The following is a 23,906-nucleotide window of genomic DNA, read 5'->3' as shown; positions in this document are numbered from 1 at the left end:
TTTGGATTTTGGACTGACGCAGATCATCTACTGGGCTGAAAGTGATCAGTAGTGTCAGGATAGACATTTAAATGCAAGACTTTATTTTTGCTTGCATATTTTTATGTTGATACTTCTTTACACAAAGCAATATATAATTTGTTATTTAAGAACATGTAATTAGTTTTGGAAAATGTGCAATATTTGAAATATTTATATTCAAAATAAAATATTGAAAATAATTTTATTTCTTGCACTTCATTAAATTTGTTCTGAACTCTTTTTTTTCATTCATGGCATAATGCAGGTATGAGCTGGAAGTCCGGAGTTGATTATGTATTGGACTAAGAGGCTTGTAATAAATGGCACGACTTTTAGTTCGTAGTTACTGGAAATAACACTTATTAAAGTATCTCAGCAGAGTGTGTATGCATAAGCTGGAATTCGAACTAAAACTGCAGCTGCTGCAAATCATTGGAACTAAAACTGTCACTTAAAAAGTCAAAAACATTAGACGGAATAACTAGTGTGCCTTCGTTTTCCAACAAAGACATTTGAGGTAATTCTTCTATCAGATCTAGACGGGGTTCGATTGTAATTTTGTCTAAATCCTCCAGAGATGGGATACTGAAACTCTCCGGACTGCTGGGGCTTGTTCCAGCCGAGCAGTTCTTCAGCATAGGTAGCAGACAGTCTGTTTCATCTGAACCCTGATGGAAAGTATGGCTCTGGGCTCCCTCAGTGGAGATCAGAGAAGTGCCAACAACACTGAGCAAGTCACTGCTGATATCGCTCAATGTATCTTTATGTGTAAGACCACAAATATCTTGCTTTGTAATGTTTTCACTGTCTATTGAATTCAAAGATTTATTTACATGTGTCTCAAAACTTCTCGTGGAAAATCCACTCTGATTAACATTGTTGGCAAAATGGCGCTTTGAATCAGCATTTTGGCTTTGTTTGAATCGAGTTTGTCTCTTGTGTTTCATGCGTCTGTTCTGAAACCAGACTTTGACTTGCCTTTCTGTTAAATCGAGGAGAGCTGCGATTTCTACCCTCCGTGGTCTACAAAGGTATCTGTTGTAATGAAATTCCTTCTCAAGCTCCAACAGCTGAGTGTTAGTGTAAGTGGTTCGTAGTCTCCTGGAGCTGTCAAAAGGACTCCCGTTATCCGGTTCATTAAGCTCTTCGTTTTCTGTAACAAACAAAGAAAAGTTTCGATAAATCATCACAATTTTTAACCAAATAATCCAGCAACATAAAATGGCCGTCTCCGTGATACAGGAGGTTTCCATTTAAGTAATGGCCCAGGCAGGGCAAGAGAAAGATGATACAGCTGCTTGTCTGCAGTATAGTCCAGTTGTTGGTACTTACACAAGATCAGGAGAGCTTTACCTTTTTGAATATTGTTGGGGGAAGGGATGAGCATTTTGCAGCTATGACACCTTTCAGTCAATTAAACGTTTGTTTCTGCTTCAGAAATGACCTTTGTTTAAAAAGAACCACGACCTCTGAACACCAAATTTAAAAAAATACAAATAAATATTATTGACCCGACCTTCATTGGAAGAACAAGACGAGAATGATCCTGGCGCAGGGACTGTTTTTTTCTTGTGGTTTTTCTTTTCTCTCATCCACGGATATTCCAGAGGTTTGTCCCCTAACGTGGCCCGACCAATGCCTTTTGAAGTGTGGGTTTTCCCATTTTGGTGTGTGTTACCAGGGTCCAAGCTGCAGAAGCTCTGCTCAAAAGGAGGAGGAATCAGTGTCGAATGTGAAAGCGTCGAGTTCTTGATTGATGAACTTTGAAATGTCTCGCTTACAGGAGGAAAGGATGTCAGGCACTCGGCAAGCGATGGCTCACTATTGATAAAACCAACCTCTCGTTCAAATTCGTTGTTCATTTCTGCTCGGGCAGAATCGGTAGAAAATTGCTTATTTGACAATTTCTTTGAAAATGTATATTTATAAAATATACTGATTGCAAATGCTAAGGGACCGTCCTATTATTAAACTATGTCTATTGAATACACGGTCACGACGTTGAGATGAGGCTGATTTTCTCGTCACATGATCGCCTTAACCAATGGCAAGAGTGGAAAATAAGACCGGCTTTCTCAATGATTCTGAAATAAAATATATAAAGGTGTGGGTAACATTTCCTCTGCCTTCTACGGGTCATATTATATAATGTAGGGTAGTCAAGAAGCGGTTTTATAAAGTAGAAATGTACGACTACAAAATATTCTCTTGGTGGGTGGCTACATCATGGAGCAGAAAAGAACACTGGAGTCTAGAGTCCTGCTAACAAATGTATGGTGCGGAGTAATAAACGGCAAATCAATTAATCTTCGGAGCTGTGACAGACATCGCAAGACTCTTCCTCATAGAAGAATGAACACAAGCTGTGGTCAAAGCAGTACGCTGGACACTTGGAGCTGGCAAAGCCAAATAGGGGAATTACTTTCAGACACACTCTGGATTTTACCATGAATATAAACTAGCATGGTAAACATTTCCAACTTTACTTTCTTTTTCCCCTTTGGGCCATGAGAATTTGTTTTAATTGTGCAATTTATTCGGTGTCTGTACAGTCTCAACAAGTACTATCCAACTCACCCCATCTGGAGCAGCACGCCCTGTTTACAAATGACTCCTCGTTCATATGTTATTTGTTGCTTTCATAAACACCCACAAGCCATTTCTTTAAATCTTTGTGAAGTAACATCTCGGGGATTCTATCTGAATACAGCTGTCGCGATTTACGAACTTTCCACATTTTATAACAATATTTGTAAATTATTTGCCACTTAAACCCCTAGGCTGCGCATTCTGTAATACATTATTAGCAAATTAGTAAGCACAATATTTGTTATTTTTTTCCACTCATATTCACAGTATGTTTCGAGCTCAAAAATCAAAGTGCAGCATTGCATTTCTTTGTGTAATTCTAATGGATTTGTGTTGCCTTTCAGAGATTTGTGGAGTGAGTGGGTGACTTTACTCCTTTCTGTTGGAAAGGCAACATTTGGCATGTTTTGTCGTGTGGGTGGTATAATAAGAAAACAAGGCTGAAGGACTCCTTTCCAGCGTTGGCGTTAATGATGACTACAAGCCGCTCAGGAGCTGTTTGTTGTGCATTGTAATCTGCACTGCATCCATATCTAGCACTAGTTTGTCATTAGAAGTTTTAAATGAAGGGAATTAAAGGAACTTAATTAAATTAAATTAAGAGAGAATTGAAATATTATGCTGCTTTTCTAATGTAACAATACTCAACGAAAGGTAGTTAGATTGCTGTCTTCCCCAAAGCGCTGACGGCTTCAAATCTATGCGCCCTTGGAAAGTAAACTGTTTATTTGCCACTTAAAACACGGACATGCACTTTTTTTTTCACTGCGTGGGAAGATGTCTTTGTTGCTGGAGGGATATCAACGGCCCTGCTCTGCTTATCAACAAAATGGCGGTGCGGGGGTCGGGGTTGCGGGTGACTGGTGTGGAAGGAGACTGCAGCCAGCGCCCTGGAGCTGCCTCGGCTCCCGCGGGCGCTCACTGCCCTGCGCTACACTGGGCCAATTGACCCGGGCAGCATCGGATGAAACAGCGTAGTACTGTTGTCTCCCAAACACAGTAATATTCTTTGCATTAATTACAGCTAGCTGGGAAAATGCGGACTATCTTTGATTTGCAACGTTATTTTCTAAATTAACTTTTATGCTTAAAGTTATATCAATGGAAACATTTAATATGGCATGAATTCCTAATATTTAGGAAAAGCAAAGCAAAGAATAATAGACAGGATTCATTAAGATAACCAATGTCTGATATTATTCCCCTCCCTAGTTACATCCTGCTGTTTTGCCACAATTTCTTTCTTCCTCTTCTCCATTCTTTCTGTTTCCACCCTGTTATTTTGTGTGCCCGTCTCTTAACATTTCTTTTGAATGTATCAACATTATATTTCTAGATAAAAACAGAAAGTCATACTTGTCACATGATGTCGCATTTGGACATGACAGTGTATCGTCTTGGAAATTCATTTTAACACAGAAAGCAGCTCGGCACAAACAGCTCAGTTCCCAACCTTTGACTGTAGTGGTGTATTAATGAGAAGCGCAGAGACAAGATGGCGAGGCATAAAGCTGGTGTGGTGCATTCATAAATGAAGGCTACATGTTTGTTCAAAGAACACCGTTTTATTCTAAATATCTGTTGAAATCGTACCAGACAGTTGAAATAAAGTATTCTTATAGAAATGTGTTGTCTATTCTGTAGTGTCACATTTTCTCTGATTTACTACAGTCATAACTTACAATTTGCTTTCAGAGATAATCCTTACATAATCTACAAACACCAGCCACTGATACAACTGCTCAAAAAACTATCCTCTCATCTAGTTTAAACCCAGGTTTACTAAAGAGGAGAAATATGATTGTAACAGACATGGATCAAACAGGTCAAAGTCAGATTGTATAAGCTCTATAAATTTCACATAAATACATTAAGACAAGGATAAATAAGTGATAGAAAAATCTTTTTGATATTGACTTAAAATAATAAATACATATCAATGACGCTGAATGCAGTTTGTTCATTACTGAAAAGTACATAGCTGAGGTTCTGAGCAGTAAGACCAGTTAGACAGAATACCACCAAAGTGGACTGTATAGAACACTAGTCTTTAAAATTCACATTATGAAGGGTTTGCTGAAGACTGACTTTGTATGTCTTACCTTCAAAAGCACCTATTTCAAGCAATTGTTCCTCTATTTGCATTCTGTTTTATGCTAGGATCTTATTGAAAGGGATGGCTGATGTGTAGACCCTTAAATAAACACGGAAAAGCAATGTGGTGGATAGAAAATGAGTGATGGACAAATACTGTGGCAGTCTCATAGCAGGAGAATATCTGATACAAATGAGGTAATAAAAAAGCGAAGTAGCATCGCTTGGCAGACCGTGCTAGTCCATTACAGATGTGTTAGTTTGGGCGCTTCTTGAATTCTTCCCTGAGCTGTGTGATGAGTAGTCAGATCTGTGTATGTGGGATGGGGATCACATGGTCCATGGTGGTGATTGCCTGGTATTTGAGCAGCACAACTATAGTCCACAGTGGCTGATGAAGGATGAGGAAGATGACTAAGGTTGAACATCGGACCAGAAGCTGGCATCGAATCAACAAAGTTCCCTCCAACATACACAGGGCTGCTTTGCAAATTATGGTTGGCAAAGCCACCATTGCCCTGCATTGTATGATGGTCATACTCTGCGCCTGGATACCTTTTCTGCTGGGGTAGGCAGCTATTAAGAGGTGCTGTGTAAGCAGCCAAGCCATACATATTTTGCTGAGATTTGTTGAAGGATGTTGGAGAATGAGCTTCGTAATTCAAAGTGTTGACGGTGGGGAGCTGGTTTGAGAATCCAATATTATTTGGAGCATTTAGAAGTGGACTTCTGTCTGGAGACTGTCCAACTGGCGAGTGCATGATCCCTTTGGCCTTTTGATCTTTTTTGTACTTCATTCTTCTGTTTTGGAACCAAATCTTTATCTGCCGTTCAGTTAGATTTAATAAGTTTGCCATTTCAACTCGGCGAGGACGACACAGGTAACGATTAAAATGAAACTCCTTTTCCAATTCAACCAATTGTGCACTGGTATAGGCTGTACGGACTCTCTTGGAGGCTGGGCCTGGTGGGCTTTTATCCTCACAATTGTCTCCTACAGAATGAAAACATATTAATACCTATACATAAATGTACAAACACACATCCTCCATACAGAACTCTGCAATATAATTATTCTGATATGGAACTAATACATTTATGAAGGAAAAACAATTCTTCAACCATTTTTCTCCTCCAGACTACCACATGTTGCCAGGGCTGACTGTGTAAGAGGTATAAATATAACCCACAGGTAATAAATACTGTAACATAGCAACATATAATTTACCACACTGCTAGAGTTAGTAACACCACTAGTGTTATCAACTTTTGGATATCCTGGGCCCATAGCAAATATTGCACACTGTAAATGCGAATTGTTTAATATCATTAGTACATACTCCAAATGCTAAATGCAGTTTTGGGAGTTTCCACCAGAAATGTCATTAACATGATAAAATATGACTTTCGTGCAAATTAATTTAAATGAGAATATATACTTAAGAAATTACTCTGAATATTGCAATATAAAACTTGCTTTTTGTTGTTCCCAGATCACATTTAGTCTGTCTGATGAAGGTAACTATCTGAAATTAGGGATAACCAGTAAATCCGCTCCAAACAAAATATTATAAGGGAGAAGAAAAGGTCCCCTTTTATGAATAGTTTGTAAAGTAAAAATCAATTTTTCCATGGGAATTATGATGCTGTGACTTGTAGTCTAGATGTGCATTTTTTTTGTAAATATTGAGCAATGTATAGCTATTGTCATTTAAATCACAGTGATAACAAATGAGAGTTCCCATCAGAATGTAATTTGGATACGAAGTATGTTTTCCAGTGCAATCAGACATTTAAAGTATACCGAGGTCAAATGATTTCAACCTTCTGAATTTTCAGGCATTGTAAATGAATGAAAGTGTAAAATGGGTTTAAATTTGTTCAAATTAATGGAGATATAAAAGAGATACAAGCAAAATCTTTACAGTGGAGTATTTGTTTGGGCTTGTCCACCTATGGCTATGCCCACTGAGATCGTGGAACAATTTGAGCCATTTCCAAGAATTGCATAAATTGTAATTCCAGGAACCTAACAGAAAAGTCTACATTTTTAAAAGTGCCTGCCATCCTCATTCCTCATTTCCTCTTAGGAAATATTATTTATTCAACTGGATATATTTTAGTTTGTCTATATCTTTACTGAGACCACTAAATGCAAGAAAATTTACAGAAGGTTGTTAAAAAGCTCTGGATGGTCCCTTTACCTTTATCAGCCATTAGCTACAAAGCGGAAGGAAAGTACTCTCACCGACATGTGACATTCTTTGATAAACTACTCCCACCCACATGTGACATTCTTTGATAAACTTTCCCATTTTTAAGACGCCTGATGCAGTTTAAAGTAAAAAAAATACTACAGAAAGATACCTGCAACTGTGCAGTTGTTTTTCTGCTTGGCATTTTGTCGCGATTCTTTCATCCATGGGAAGATTTGCTTGGTAAGGGTGGTAGCTGGGCTGGTGGAAGAATTTGGAATGGACTTGGTTCTTTTCTGAGTTGCAGTGTTGCTTCCATTGGGTGAAGGTGGCAAAGGAGGTGGCTGTTGTGGCTCACTGATGCTTGGAAGTTGGGCAGTGCCTTGACTGCCACTTGTTCTCATACAGCTGCCATTTATATCAGTGGGCTTATGGGTTGGGGCTCTAGCACTGGATGTTTGAATTGGGCACGTTGAGTTCTGATAATCATTGTCAACAGATGATGGTGGGTAGGCTTGATGACTAGAGCTGTAGTTGTATGTATTAGATTTTTGGTAGGAGTAACCACTAAATATTCCAGAGTTGTCATAATAAGTTGTTTTTTGCATCTCGCTATTTTGAAATGACAGGGTCTTGACACCCTTATCGAATAGCATTGACACCTTTGATCACACAGCACGTTTACAACAATCGTCAGAATGCAGAGCTCCTGGAGATTATGAAACAAAACACAATAAGAGTGAAACATTAGGAACATAAATAATTCAGCCTATAAAATAAAATAAAAAATCCCATGAATAACATTTCACAATCCTGCCATTAGCAGATTTGATCATTTCTTCTCCTACAAGTTTGAGAACTATTATTTTATGAGACAATTAATTTGGTGAAATGTAAAATACATTATGTGACAATTTCAGGGAGAGTATTATAATTTTCTAATAGATTTAAGAGTTGGTGCTTTCCTGAGTTGCAAGCAATTAGCTTCAGTTTATATACTCAGCTCTTAGTGATAATTTGCAAAAACTGTATAAAATGCTCATAGTTCAAATGATGTTGAATGATTGCAATTGCTTTCCACTTCTTTGGCAATTTATTATTATTGTTTGAATGTACACTGCATTATCCACTTACTGAGATCCACTACAGACAGACTATCCGTTTATAACGCCTCTATTTTCATTCATTTACCAAATAATAATATAAAGGAATGTTAAGAAAAGTGATGAGCTGTACCATCTGAAATATATTACATAATGTAGAAACAAAAAAAAACAAACGTTATACTGTTTCCTTATTCCATAACCGCAAAGTTAATGGAAATTACAGAACGCTAGATATGTCGCTGTCATGCTTGATCTAAGTGGATTTCGGTGGGACACACAGTGCTATTCCAGTTGACTTCACTGATTGAGGCCATTTTTATCATGGTGAGAAACAAAAAGGCCCCTCTTAAAAAGAGCGAAAAAACCACAGTCACAGGCGACTTATTTGCCTGCAGCATTTGCTGCGGGTACAGACCGTTTTATTCTGTGGACGCTGTTACACACGACATGATGGATCGGACCAGTTCCAAAACCTGAAAAACCAGCGAAGTGTACCTTCACCATTGTTGGCTTCTTTTTCTTCAACGTAAGAGAGGTTTGTTTTAAGCGAATGTTTCTTTCTGTTGCACGTTTTACTTTATGACAGGGGATAGGCATTGTAGTTAAAGTATAACTAGCATCTATTCAAACTCTTTGTTCTAATTAAAACAGAGAAATAACTAAGTCAGCATTTGCACTCTGCTGTTACAGCATCTTTAACTTATGCCGTTGTCTACAAAATAACATATTATTGGATAAACCTATTTCAATAGATTTATGATAAACAAACACAAAAGCTAGCTAAACTGAAACATAAAACGCGAATGAATGCATTTTTTTAGCATTAACTAACCATCAGCTTTTCAGTCAACAGACGTTTGATGATATTGGAACCGAATTCAGACCAAGAAAATTAAACTTTTGAAACTGGAGCAAAAACTGGCTAAATAAGCTATATGACATATAAGCAAACTGAGATATCACAATTTATAATATAGACTTTAGATATGTATTTATATATCCACTCTTTCCACCCTAGTGCCAATCAGACAAACGTTCTTTAGTTATTTGCAAAGGCATTAGCAAGCTAATTACATTTAATTTCCCGCAAACTCTTGGCAAAAGCCTTTTTAAACAGAATTAACCTGACGTGGTAAGGAAACCTCCCAAAAGGCCGATGTCTGCGTGAACTGGGCGGTGTGGGGCGTGGGGGGCGTGGGGGGAGGTGGTGGTGGAGGGTTGGGGGTTGGTTGTTGTGGTCAGCAATAAAATCAGGCCCTTTTGATTGAAGCAAGTGCCTTGTTCTCGTTTAGATTGCCGTAAGTTATGTATTAAACTGGAAGGTTATTGGTGCGATTAGTGCGATGGTCAAAACAACATTAAAACAAATCGCAGTGAAATACATAAACTTGAAACATAACACGAAGATGATTGACCTGGATTTAAGTTTTAAATATAATACTTAGTCTATAAAACCATTTAAATAAAACATTGTTGTATAAACCGTCACAAGTATTGGACGTATGACTTATCTGGTTACTATATCACGTCACAAATAGATTTTCTATTCATTTGGAAAAGAAGCCTTCAGCCATACAAGACCTGACATTACATGAAATATGAGGTTTATGATCTGCGGCCTCCAAAGTTGCAGCTAGGCACACGTGCACATCTCTGCTGTTCTTTTCAAAGAAGTAATTCAATGTTTTATTTTCCTTTCGGGCTTACGTTACTTGTTTCGAGGCATTTCGATATATTTTACTGTATTCTGCTACCCAGCTTTCCCGTCATGTCCATGCTCGCCATTTTAGCTTAATAAATTTGGCATTAGATTTCTGCCCTTTGCTTGACTTTTTATCTGAAATCTAATTACATTTCTATTTGCCCCACCCCGTCCCTCCATCTAATCAGCATTATGTGTGAGAGATAAGAAAGTAACCCAGTATTATTTACTGCCATGGGGTCTGAACCTTCGCCACCACAGCCAGCGTCCTCGTTTGTAGTGCATTTGAAAGTGTTATCTTTAGAAAATCAAAACTAACATTAATATTAAGGTAATGTGAAAAGACTGGTGAAGCTGCAGATCTGGCTCAGAAACACCAACTGCTTGTGAACTCTGCTTGAACCTAAATCGCAGCCACGGGCCATAAATCACTTGGACAATGGTCAACTGTTTCTGCGTTCATCTTTCAGATCTTTCTTACCTTACATGTTTTCTAAATGCAAGGGTGCATCACCTAATACAGGGGTTTGATAAGTAACACCTTGGTATTGACCATCACTTTTTTCGGTGCGTTCCCAGATGCATGATCTACAATCGCGGAACGCATGGCCGAAAAATAAAGCAGCAAATTATTAGGTGTCTTTGGTTAGCATAAGTGTAAAATGTAAGTTCAAAAATGATAAAAACTAGAAGGCCTAAGGAGGGGACGGTGCTGTTCCATAAACCGATGGAGGACAATGAGCTAAATTTCCATTTCCCATTGTCGAAAATTTCAAGTCTCATGTGGAGGGCGGTGTAACACAAGTTAAACTTCTGTGACATCGCTCTATACGCAAGGACACATCAAAATCACACCATTTGTTATATTTTACCTATCTATGTTCCCTGTGTTTCTTGTACTGTTTCATTTGTATAAGGCTGGGCGTCTGAACAGCAGTTACATCATTCAAACACCAAGCAAATAACTACTTCCGTTTTATTTTAACTTTCAGTCATGTATTAATAGAGTAGCCGACTAGCTTAAGAATTTAAAAGCTATCTCCTAAGGGTGGGCAATTTAATGTTATTAAGAAGCCAGAATCCTCGCAGTGCATATCAATGCACCTGTCATTATGTGCTACGCAAAATTTATGGCTGCTTATGCCATAGTCGTAAACGCTTCACTACAGAATGGGGAAAAAACACTTTCCAAAGAGCTGCTATCTTCAGAAGTGTAAAATAGCTAGAGCGTAGGAGGAAAGGCCAGAAAAAGAATGTCCATACTCCGCAAGTTTCTTACCTACGAGGCGTTTCGCCAGCTCTTGTAGGATTTTATATAAGGCATTGAAAGTAGTCCAGGAATTTTAAATACGTTTTAGCTGACAAACTTTCCACATGTAGCAGAATCGCATGGCTCGAGCTGGAGGATCTGAAAATTGTCTTTGATAAATGCAAGCTGGGAGCCAAATTTGAAATCAAATATTTGATTTCAGGTATGAAGTCAGAAAAAAAGGGGGAAACTGAAAACGTATGTTTTTATTCTGTTATACTCAGCGACTAGCGGGCGTATTCAGTGTAATGTAATCTGCTTGGTGGTTTTAAACATAACATGCTACAACTTATTTAATCATGTGATATGTTTTGTTAAAATCCCTACGAAAACAGTTATTGCCCCCAGCCATTGCTCGCGAGAAGAGAATTATTTTTGAAATCTAACTAAATTGATTTTGTTTATACTTTGTGGATCATTTCTGACAAGGAATTCGGCTGGGTCGGCACATCTGCCCATATTTCAAATTGAATCACGCATTCTCCTCCAAATCTGCTGCTGGTTCCTACTCCGTAGATGTTTAAAAACTTGGATTTAAAATGGAATTATTTCGGTGCTCTTCGTAGGACCCTGGTACAGCAATCCAAGCTGCTAGAGAGATTACATAAAAGAAAGATGCATCCCGATTCACCTTTCAACTTATTTTTAGGAAGTTTACTTTATTCACGTTTACTGTGGACAGCCAAGACTGCATGAATTATGTGGCCCTTATATCCAAATTACAACATGTGCTGGGTTTATAAGTCTTTAATTATAAACTATGTACTTTGGTATAAAGCAAATGTGTCGATCCCTTAACTAAGACTGATGTAAGATGTAAAAGAAGGAATTTTGATGAAAACGAATATGCAATTTTGTATTTAATGAGAAAGATTAAGCAACAATGTAACCAGGACAAGAGTAAAAGTAACGGGAGGGAGGCAACATTACAGTTCGAACGAATCACTTTCCAAGACTTCATAAATCTTTCTTCTGGATAAATAATGCAGGCTTAACGAAACGGGCCCAGATTTAAAGACCGACTACACACATTTCTCATTCTCTGCATGAAGAATAGCAGTAAAGTGGTGAGCTTAAGCAAATGTTCACTTTATCTTATTTTCAATTCTATTTGCTATAGCGAAGGCCTATATGATCTACATTTTAAAAGTATTAACAGATGCAACCCTAGCTATTAGAATTACCGATCAATTTACAAAAGTTATGGTTCCAGCACAAAGTAGAAACAGATCGTGACAGATAACTCGAGAAGAGCCATACATATAGAATCCAAAGATCGCGTCCCTGCCTGTTCAAACAACGTGTTTCATTTATTCTATATGTTTTCTCATGGCCATGACATAAAATTACGAACTAGTTCTCCACTGGCAAATCTCAATTACACACAGAATCCAAAGGAGCACGGAATTCAGTGTGGTTAAAAGCAAAAAGGATCAAAAATCAAACAACTCACCACACGCAATGTTTCTATCTGCTTTTCTTTGGATTGAATTTGGAATTTGTCCGGAATGACCAAGGGCCGCTGGCTTTGTTCTGAAAGAAAATGTAATTACAGTTTTTTTTCCAAATGCATTAATAATATTTTTGTATATCACATATATTTCAGGCCACCTCCCCGGATTCTATCAAAGAAAACAACCAGCAGCAGTCGGCGAAGATTCATTTTTTAATAAGAAATGTTTTATTGTTTGTGTTAAGAAGTCTTAAAAACAATGCTTCCTTGTGGGCTTTAACACAATAACTATCGCATTTGATTAGTTTTTAAACGAAAGCAGAAATAAACTAAGCACTATTTTTTTCCTTCGAAAATTAGAAACAAAGTGTTACTGATTGCAATGTTGTGTGATTAATGACTGGGAGTCACGTTGTCAGTGAATTTTTAAGAAGTGAAAGAACGGGTTAAGTAGGTTTAACAATGGTAAAGATTAGAATTTGAATTTTTGGGAATTATTTGACAAATAAAGCTTCACGAGAATTTGAATACAATAACCATACATTTATGTCAAGCGGTTTTCTTAATTCAAATTGTTATTGTCAAATGATAAATCTATTAATAGCATCGAGGATTTTATATCCAAACTCGCAATTAGAGAATCAGAAGTGTCCCTTAAGGGTGGATTTATACACGTTGCTAGAAAAGTATATCTGTGGAGATCTTTTCATAGAAGACGGGCCTAAACAACGTATTGAATAAAAATCTCGAATTTGTATCGTGTAGTCTTTCAGTTTCCTCAAACCTACTCCAACCTGACGATATCAATATGCCTCCTTTCTATAATTATTTATTTTCCCGTTGATGTTTAGATATGTGTACTTAATGAAAACCTGTCGGTGTTGTCGAACATTTTAACATAAACGCACAAAACAATACAAATATGGAGGATTGCAAGAAAGAGCCTGGCGCCATATATAAAACTCATGAATAATGTATTATATTGACAGGCGGTTATGCTTTGTCATTGGGATACCAAACATCACGTACGTATTATTTTATATCGATTGGGCATATTCATAATAACAGAAACAACTTGGTTGTACAAAAAGTCACTAAAATGCAATAACATAGCACTCCTGGAGCCTCCAAGTAGGCTCCAAATTCCAAATTCCCGTGAAAGAGGCAGATAGAACATACACCGAAGCTGGTCGTGCAGAAATTGTACCACTGAATATTATACCGAGTTAAAATGCATGCTTTAATTTAGAAATACACTTAAGAAAAACAGCAACTGTGGCAGATCAAATGCACAAAGAAATCCCAGTCATTAGCTGACAAAATGTAAGAGTCATAAGCCTTTGAAATGACCTTTGGCTTATACAGCAATAACTCACCACTTAATGAACAACCAACGGAAGCGCCTCCACTACCTCACAATACAGCCCATCACACAACTTCACCATGGTTTCTCTATCCCTCTTTAATCCCACTAAGACGCAGCACCTTACAAACTAGCCTCACCAACTTGTGTCGATATAATTTGAAGTTAGAAGAGGATCCAAATCACAGTCGTCAAGGCATTAGGTCCTGGATCCAATGCCTCCCACCATAATGTGTGTAATGTATTCACGTGGCCATACGTCAATTTATAAGCTTTTATTTCTCTGTAATCACTGGAAGTAAGTATTTGCAGAGTAAACTCGCTACTTTCCAAGGAAACCAGTAAGCTGGACAAACTTTAAACAGTTGGTTGCTTTCAGGTGGTTTTGATAAATGTGCTCAGCCATGGTCTGAACGGTAAGTTTTTAATCATCTTGCTTATTAATTTCGCAGAAGTGCGAGCGAGCTCTAATACTGCGGCCCTAAAACCTTATATGCAGTCTGATCATGTAAATAGTGTTAGTAAAATAAGTACATGGAAAGTTTTGGAAACTTTCTTCGTCACTTTACTAAATTGCTAAACTGGGCTGGCTGGAAAATGTCGAGAATATTTATGTACTTATTAAGTTCACCGCCCACCAGAACATACTGCAGCCGAGTGCACCTCTAAGTCCAAGGCAGTTACTGTACTGGGGCCTGAAAAGTTTTGACTTTATTCAGAGATGAAAAGTTTAAAGCCAGACTATCAGGTAAATGTTGATAGTTACCATGGCGAGAGCTGTAGAGATGTTTATTGAAATTTTAGGTGAAGTTATAAGTGAGTGGCCCCATCGAGCAAAATGAAATGCTACTCACAGTAATTGGATTTAGCTGACTAACATGGCAGACCAGCAGCTTCGAGGCATGCAGCAATGAAAAATGTTCGACTCAAAAGTTTTTTTTTAACCGACCGAAGAGCGCGCGCACACACACACACAGACACACACACATAAAACGACACTCACACACACACACACACACACGCACACACACACAACGACACACACACACACACACACACACACACACACACACACACACACACACACAACGACACAAGTTTAATACCTGTGGACATTCTGAGAAAATGCCCCAAACAGATACATACACAACGATTTGGATAACTTACATGTACTATTTACATTAAAAAAATAGTGGAACTCCCTTCATAATTACACCGATTAATACAATAGATGTACTGTTTAATGGATTTAATTTTAAAAACAGCAACTTCAATCATACTTTAGATCCTACGTTATACCCTTATCAAAAAAAACATCTTAGGTACGGGAATAACATTAAGGTATGGTGTCTAGGCGTGGAAATTACAAGACACTTTGTACTTTAAGATGGGAAGTAATACAGCTGTATTCTAGATAGTATTTAACAAAAGTAAGTGAATGCGCTTCTGGAACTGGAAGAGAGAAAAAAAACTACGTTAACATTTAGCATTTAAATTCCACTGACACGGTTGCCTAATTATTTGCGAATGGAGTCAAAACGGGATGATTTCATCTTTTACAAAAACTGGTTAAACGAAGTGCATAATTACAAAAATATTGAACTTAATCAGTTGCAGAGACGTGACCGCAATAAGATAAAATAATACTCGATCTTCTGTACTTAATAAATTTTGAACTACTGTTATACTAAGTTCCTCGAAATTCACAAATTGTTTTCCTTGAACTACAATAACCTTAATTGAGAAATAATTTATACAGGCTGCCGCAATAACTTTAGCCCGCAATATATTTCTGAAACGCATAAATCACAGAAGACTGCAGCCTGACGATAAGCTAGAGACAACAAATTAATGTGATTTACGATCTAAGTTTGCTTGTGACAGTTTGAAAAGTTCCCTGGGTTTCTGCGCCTTTTTATTTCGTTTTCATTTTACATAAAACTGCACAATCAGCTAAAATACAACCACAAGACAAATCTGGGACTGCTCTGGTTTGCCCGATCTAACCTTTCTCAAATGGCGCACTTTCGTGAAATAGCAAAATGTTCTTTAAAATCGACTTTCTTTGCTACAAAATCATTTTTCTTATCTGCTTCTACAGAAATGGAAACAATGCACGTTTGTATCAGAATTTCATACAATTTGGAAAGAACAATATGCCCTTCTGCTGCAGGGATTATGCAAACTTACTGCCAAAGGTTGCATTTTATCATGCGATTGCTTACCTGTGTGTCAATTTATCATAAATCTGTGCTTCCCAAACACAATCTCTTAGCCTGCAGCTGCGAATAATATCCTCTGCCGTTTGTCTGCAGACAATGCTGTCTTAAACCAGATCTTGCGGCTTTACAGACATTTCGATACGAAAAGCAGACGGTATTCCCGATAGAAATGGCTTCAGTCTCAAGAACAACTACCAATAAAAACGGCGTACAGAGGTGTTTTTGCTTTAAATCTAAATCGAGACTTTATAATCGAGCAACCAACGACAAAGTGGTATTTATAAACCGGTATGTATTCCTTTAAAATGTTGCCATTTATGAATTTTATAGTGCAACGGATACCTTTTATAATCAGAAAATATAGGCGCTGCCTTAAAATACAGGCATATTTGTTCACGTGATCTGTGTTACCAGATTGTTCTGATTGAGCCAGTAAGTTGAGCCAGCGCTACCTCACTAACAGCTCTTTAATATGGATAGTTTGGAGCTTTGAGTCACTTCTTACATGAACACTAATGGGGAGTTGAGTGAAAATTTAATATTCTGTGCTGTACTTAAAAAAAGGTGGTAAAGTTAGATTTCTCTGGCATCATCCGAGCGGTACCACGTTTACTAAATTGAACAATAGATTTGTATATTATTGCTATTTCGCCGTCTCTGGATCCATATATTCTCTATCATCATTGTTCCAGGCGTGTTGAATTAATTATTGCACCCGTTTATTCAACCGTACAAAGGAGTTCCTTTGTAGAATTAGATTTCGTAAATAAATGCGACTGAGGCAAAGAATTGACATAAATTACTGAATTTAGTTTAAAATATTTTAACATTTTTCAAGCACTATTTATAACTTGGCCTCAAAATATGAGTAGAAAATTACAAATTCAGCAATGACGGCAAAATAAACTTATGTTTGGATAGGTAGTGTGGAGTGTTTTACAACAAAGTCCGGCGAATGAATAGGAATTTCCTATTTACCCGGGTTAGGGTTTGAAGCAGTTAAGTGGAAACTTTAAAATAGAAAACTCTGCATTGATAAGGTTTCCTTGAAGCTCAATCTCACCTACTCTCTTTTCTGGCAGGACAAATTAATCATCGTTCTTAACTGTAGATTTATGTAGTGAAATTGATGTCGGTAGAGCAGGAACTAATGCGGGGTTTTTCCCTTTCTCTTTCAGGCGAGGCATTTTAAATCACAGGAACCAGTAGCAACTGGGCGCTGGAAATGGTTCATTCTGCTTCCGTTCTTATTTTGTTTTTTTTCCGCCTGCAATTGCTTTGTTGAATTATAATGTTTTTAGTTATGGAAAATTAATTTTCAGTTGCATTTTATCGAACTGCTTAATATTTCTGTTAAATGCTACAAGAAACTATTTTAACCTCTAAAACATTTGTCTGTAATTTAATAGCAATAAAAAACATTTCTATTGACAGTAATGCATGACCTTATTGCACCTAGCGCTGGCTTAACGCAACATTTATCTAAATTACTTTACCCTCTGTGGCTCTATATGGTCGTTATAGAAATATTGCTTTGCAATTACTGCAGTATAAATTATTTAAAAGGAAATAAAGCGGTTACATCTCACTGTTTAGCTAAAGAATTACTTTCCCACCAAAACTATGCTGAGCAAGTTCGAATCTTTATCTTCTGGTGATCGTCCATAAAATGACAACTATGCTATGGGAATTTGTAAAGATAATAAATATTTTATATCATTAAAGATACTTGTGACTTTGAAATAGTTCCCGTTATAATATTGTTCGACCCCACAAATGTAAATAGACCAATTTATTACGGCAAGTTATGCCCTCGCTGATAATTTTATGAGGAGACTAAGAAAAAGCAACTAAGTGCTAATGCTTGCCACTGTGAGAACTCGGCTTTACGAGGAATATAATCAAACGGAGATTCGAAGACGACTTCGACCGCAGCATATGTTCATAGAGCAATAAAACGGAGAGATTTACAATCTTCGCCTGGCCTCGGCAGCCTTGCGCCCTTTCAGGAATTACTACTGGTGATTTATAACAGGGTTGGAAATTGTTGACCCTCCACACCATAATACTTTATTTCGATTTAATGAAAAAGTTGTAATTAAACCGTTTTCATTGATTCTTGTCTGCCTGATTCTTTGCTGGATCAGAATTTAAGGATAGACAATACTGAGTTGAAGTGAGTTTAAAAAAAAAGCAACTTGGCTTCACAACTGCAGCTTTGTCATCAGTAAAACAGCGTTGCATTTGTCATCGGCGAATAACTGAATTAATAGGTTATTGTTTTAATGCATAATTTATTTAAAAAGGAAACGAACGTCGACTTTACACACGTGACGACAGCACAAATTCAATTTCCAGAAGTGCGCTATGACAAAAGCAACGGAAGCAATAAATGCGGAGGTTCATATTGTAAAATATCTCCAGTCAATTTAATAAAATCCTTTTTCAAAGACATCTGTATTTGCCACGGTAATTTATACAGTTTAATTACACCTTCAGAGAGAGGTGGAGGAACAGAGCTGTCATGGTATGCCACTAAACCCTATAGTGTAATTTATAGTTATTGAAGAATATTTATTGGTGTATAATACGATCACATTCTTTGCTACTTCAATTATGATGATTTGGATTGTAGAATCCTTTCTCTTTTGTTACAGCAAGATTTTACATTTCTACTCAGTATTATAACTGAAAATGTTTACTGACAATATACTTTTAATCTTTACCCTGGTAATAAAACGTTTGCATGTCACTGCAAAATAGCCAATAATAAAAAAGCCAGATCATTCTTGTACTTTACTGCATTCTATTATCCACAATATATGTAAAGCATACTTTAATGCAGTCCCTCACACTAACAAAGATACAGAAAATCAGAATTGTGTTAATTTATTGCCTTATAAAATGTACCCATAATTGTTCTTGTTCAAGGTATCAATCACTACCATTTATTCTTAAAATGAGCCTAACGCACACTTAAGGGTTTGTGAATACTCGTTTAACCTCCATTGTAAGAAATAAATACTAATTAACTGTAAAAACAAATCCGTAGGTTCAAAGGAAACATTTGTTTCATCTTTTAAAGCAACACATTGACTAAAATATAAGGCACGAAATGCCCATGAATATATTTTCTGTTGACGTAAGTACCTGCAATTGTTCTCGCTGAATCTCATTTACAGACTTTCCATTACGTCTCAAAGAACACAAAATATATGACTCGTGGTATTCAATATAAGCTCAGGCCTCTACTTCGCTGTGTACAAATAGGCAGCAGATGCCATGACAGCCGGCATTGTTTGCAATAAAGCACAACTAAACCGTAAAATCTACGCCATTTCAGGACACAAAACTACGCCTTAATAATAATCCCACCGCAGTCTTACTAATGTTTACCTCCCACCTCAAAGGTACAGCAGATACAAATTTTTGCACCTGAAGTTTATCATAGTTGCTCCAAAATGTTAAAGCTAATCCGAATAGAAGGTCAGTATATCAGCCTACTGCAACTTATGACTGTCGCCTGGTAGCACATAGTAAGAAGCAAAGGGCGCTATTCATCAAATATATATGACAGTTACATTCATTTGCTATCTTACCAGAAACAAAACTAAAATTGTTTACCTACCAAGCTTCCATTTTTCAGTTTCTGGCAACGAACTACAACAGCAAAGTCTGATAGCGGACCATTTGTATATAATATTCTTGGGATCTGTTCACTTTTCAAGTGTGATAGAGTCCTTTGCTTGGCCGATTAATGACGACGCCGTGTTTCTTTCGGGACGTACTGCATTAATTATTTAGTAAATCACGTGGCCGAATCAAATATAAAAGGATACATAAAATCTTACCACCTCTCCTGGACATAGTCATAAAATGCAAAAGTCTTTATCGTTTGAGAATTATCAGGCTGGCAAATGTATTTTAACATTCTAAAGGGAAAGACCAACAAATATGGCTGTTTAGAAGCGATGGGCTGCATCAGCTTTGTCCCACTTTGAATGACCAGCCTATGGCATGGTCGTATTGACTCTTTGCCTTCCTTTCAGCTGTTTCTTGTTCCAAGCTAGAATCGAAGCAACCGGGCGGTGTACTTACAATAATTTGGTTTTAGTTTGTTAAGATTTGTCTAATTATACTACATTTTAAGATGTTTTCATATTTGAGGAAATAAACTAATCAAAGGTGGTGGAGTCTATCCATGCATTTAGTTATTTGATACCCATAGATATAAATACAAGTGAATGCATTAAATACACCTACAGATGATCACATACCCACGCACATATAGTCTTACATACATACACATACACCTGTATATCTGAACATATCAACACATATTCACATGTGCACACATGTGTGCATGTATGACTGCATACAAAAATATTTTCCTCAACAGAAAAATGTATAAATGCATCCAAACAACACACGCCTATATATAGGGTAATATGTGGTTATGGGAGTTGTGCTGTGCAGTCGTTGATATAAATATGTTATATGATTGATTGTGATTGATATTACATCTGACGTTATGAATTTTGAATGATATAACAGTTCAGAAATCATAATGTTGTTGACTTTTATGTTCTATACGTCTTATGTTTGAGTACTCGGTATTTATCTGACAAATGATATAGTGAAAGAAGCTGAAATAATTAAGCCTTTGAATTTAAATCATTTGAATTATAAATTGAAGCCGGTGCCTGCACTAATACATGTGGCTGGATAGGTTAAATATTGATAAATTGCATACTTAAATGAAGGTGAGACGTTATCAATTGACCTTGGTGCTAACTCCGGTTAAAAGTGAGCTACTTTTCAAGGGGTTAGTTATTGCACTAAAGTGAAAGCACATACTGTTTACAGCCTCTTTTAACATATATACTCACGCATTTTAGATTGTATCAAGGAAAAGACAATATATGCCGTTGATTAATTACTGCCCATTCTGGTTGTTCGCACACATTGGATCTCAGTGTTAGTGATTAGACTGCTTTAGGAAAACACTTTTAATTTCATGTTACCTGGTTAGATCTATTGTATTCAACTTTCATAGAGAGAGATGTAATTTTTTTTGAAGGGAGGGGCTGGTGGTGGTGGGAGAAGTGGTGGCTTTTGCAGCAAGTTGATTATGAGATACATATTAGCATTAACATGGGACAGACCGAAACACCAACACAATAGGATCTGCGTCCGCTTCGTGTCGAAAATGTGTCTTCTGTAATTAAAAATTGAATAATGACGAAATTATACGGACTTTTATCCATCATATGGATGCAACTGTGCTTGAGAATAGAATTGTTTCCAATGCATGACTCTCATTTCATTCTGCAATTTTGTGTTTTTCTGCTATGCTTTATGTACTATTAGTAGATTGAATGCTGAATTGACAAACCTTTATTCGATGCAAATGTTATAACGCGATTTCGAGTATTTTATGCAGGCAAATGAATAGGGCAGGATGACTTTTTATTGTCATTCTGTACAGAAAGAATGTAGTGCGGATCTTGGGTGCAAGTATTAGAGGTTTGGGTGTGTTTTTGTACGCTTGCTTTATTCAAGGAGCAAAGAAAAAGTGCAAGCACACTGTCTAGAAATAAGCGAATATTGAAGCCAATTGAATCATCTGCTTCTAAAATCCTCGTCAGAGATCAAGTGAAGTCAAAAGCTAAAATCTCAGCTTTGTCAAGGTGTGAAGACCAAAGAAAAGTGGAGCTTGGTGGCACCGGGCATCGTACGAAAATCCGCACTTCTATTGAATGGATGGACAATTCGCCAGTTTCAGAAATTAGAATAGTTCATACGTGAGAACTTATTTCACTTTGCTTTAACTAGATAGTGTCTGTGTTAAAACACATAGAAAAGGCGAAGGGTAGGATTGAGTCCAAAAGGTCAAGGGTTTAGAGGTCAGTCCTCCAGGCTGAAATACAGCTAATCGAATAGAAAATTTGTCCTCTTCGTGAACCTGTTTCTACAGTTTAGCCGAACTTCAGTAAAATACCTTTTCAGCTTCTCAACATGAAGGCGTCAGAAAAGGACATCTTTGCTACGCGTGAACCTTAGGGTTTTGTAATGGAGACAATGATTTAAATGGAATAGAGAATATCACTCATTTATAATATCAAGACGTGGATATATTATAGTAATGTCATGTGCAAGTCTGAGAACTACACGGCTTACCCTATAAAGAACAAAAGAATCGTGGAATTCGCCTTTTCAAACAGACCATGTCCAGCTAAGCCAGCTGCAAGCTTGCAGGGCAGGGAAGGGACAGGAAAACAGCGGCATCGCCAACTTTCTTTTGTTGCTGAATGCTACAAAATCGGATTGAAGCCTAAATTCCAAGGAAATAAGTTTTCTCATTCTTGTATCTTGGTGGCTATCTGGTGTCCTATTAAAATTGCTGTGTGGTTGCGGATGATGATTTCCTGAGCGCTCTTTTGACTCGAGTCTCCTTTTAGAAGAGTAGATAGCACAATAACGCGAACCCCATCGGACTTTATCCCTTTGTATTCATTTCTGCCATTAGCTTTAAAATTACGAGCCAATATTGTGGATACTCGTCATCCTTTAATATAGCTCTAATGTTTCAGATAAATTATACAAAACAACTTAAATTTAACACACTTATTTTGATCGTAATTTAAAGAAAAGCACGAGGAGATAACCTTCAATTGTACTCACAGAGCTGGATACACAATCGCTCCCTTTCTTTACTTTCATGGCTTTCTCAAATTAAAGAAAACTACCACATGGTGAGGGAATACTCATCCAATGATTGGACGTTTCCCCCAAAACATACATTGAATATCCCCAGAAAAGCTAGTATATAGAATTATCATAAATTTATATATTCATTTGGTTTAAGGCTTATGGTACAATCGAAGCAGCAAGTAGGTGTACCAAAACATCTGCTGAGTTTTTTTCTTCGTAAAACAGCGAAGACTTTATTCTGTTTAAAACATCTGGATATCATGCTATGAATGACTGTTTTAAAGCACTGCATAAAGGAACTAAGTGCGAAATCTCGATTACATCCCAGCGTGCCTCTGATTGATATCGTGAGAATGTTGGCACGGGACAGTGAATCTTATATTTCAGGAAGTTCTAACTCGTTTCATAGCATTAGCTCCCGTCTAACAAACAGAAACAAGAATCTTCAGCAATTTGTGTTTAGGTGTAAATTACCTAATTGAAGAGATTCTCAGCTATTGTCTTTGCCCCTCTAAATCAACCACCCATTTGTCTCTGCAGATTAATAGATTGGAAAAACGAACAGGGCTCGTTACAAAACAAAATATCCTCTGTGCAGACCATTTTCTGTTTCTAAACTGTGTACCTTGTCGTATTGTTGTTCGCTCATCCGTTCTGGAAAAAAATCGAAAGGAAACACATTCCCACTTGTAATACTAAACGTTCACAGATTGGTGTAACCAGCTTACTCATTTATCAACCAACAAACCGAGAAACAGAGTTTAACAAGCGCCCTGAACACAAAGTACTGCTGCAATATTCCACTAAGCACATTTCTCTGTCAGAAATCTTGCATGAGACAATATCGGTTGCTGCTGTGGGTATTTGATATTGATCACCTTTTTTTGGCATTTTGCATTCACAGAAAGGGAGATGCAGGATTTCTTTTCATGGCATTTGTTCACGACAGCGTCGCAACACTAGCTGTAGTCATATACAAGAACATATAAACAGATACCAAAAAGGAAAACTACTCACGCGATTCAGCTTGTTACTACTAATTTATTTTCGAACTTTAGTAGTGCGTACGAATTTTGGTATCATTCTTGAACATAAAAATGTATGCAATCTTGCATTGTAACAATAATCCATTCAGCAG

The 23,906-nt window shown here is 37.2% G+C and overlaps 2 protein-coding genes and 1 long non-coding RNA gene across 4 annotated transcripts in view; 1 reads left to right on the top strand and 2 right to left on the bottom strand.

Moving 5' to 3' along the window:
* Positions 1 to 428: 428 nt before the first annotated feature.
* LOC127571199 (homeobox protein Hox-A2-like) lies at positions 429 to 1,883 on the bottom strand. The gene is made up of 2 exons (XM_052017349.1): positions 1,538 to 1,883; positions 429 to 1,174 (listed from the first exon to the last, which is right to left on the bottom strand). Exons 1-2 carry the CDS (start codon positions 1,881 to 1,883, stop codon positions 429 to 431), a joined length of 1,092 nt encoding a protein of 363 aa, XP_051873309.1.
* A 2,394-nt stretch (positions 1,884 to 4,277) lies between these two features.
* hoxd3a (homeobox D3a) overlaps positions 4,278 to 23,906 on the bottom strand; it is a 36,255-nt gene continuing 16,626 nt past the window's right edge. Inside the window, exons 3-5 of the mRNA XM_052028798.1 lie at positions 12,470 to 12,549; positions 7,072 to 7,608; positions 4,278 to 5,698 (exon numbers count right to left, since the gene is read on the bottom strand). Coding sequence (XP_051884758.1) covers positions 4,950 to 5,698; positions 7,072 to 7,555 — 1,233 coding nt within the window. The 5' untranslated portion in view covers positions 7,556 to 7,608; positions 12,470 to 12,549 and the 3' untranslated portion in view covers positions 4,278 to 4,949. The remainder of the gene's footprint in view (positions 5,699 to 7,071; positions 7,609 to 12,469; positions 12,550 to 23,906) is intronic.
* Positions 14,003 to 17,662, top strand: LOC127577859 (uncharacterized). Of its 2 annotated transcripts, none has more exons than XR_007957455.1 (3): positions 14,003 to 14,064; positions 16,148 to 16,342; positions 17,233 to 17,662. It is a non-coding gene; the product is annotated as an uncharacterized LOC127577859 (long non-coding RNA). The 2 variants fall into 2 exon arrangements; XR_007957458.1 differs by lacking the exon at positions 14,003 to 14,064 and adding an exon at positions 14,201 to 14,248 and having other exon boundaries at positions 16,185 to 16,342.

The sequence above is a fragment of the Pristis pectinata genome, chromosome 1 (assembly GCF_009764475.1).
Source record: "Pristis pectinata isolate sPriPec2 chromosome 1, sPriPec2.1.pri, whole genome shotgun sequence".
NCBI lineage: Eukaryota > Metazoa > Chordata > Chondrichthyes > Rhinopristiformes > Pristidae > Pristis > Pristis pectinata.
The sequence above is the reverse complement of the archived record's forward strand: the minus strand, read 5'-3'. Positions and strand labels throughout refer to the sequence as shown.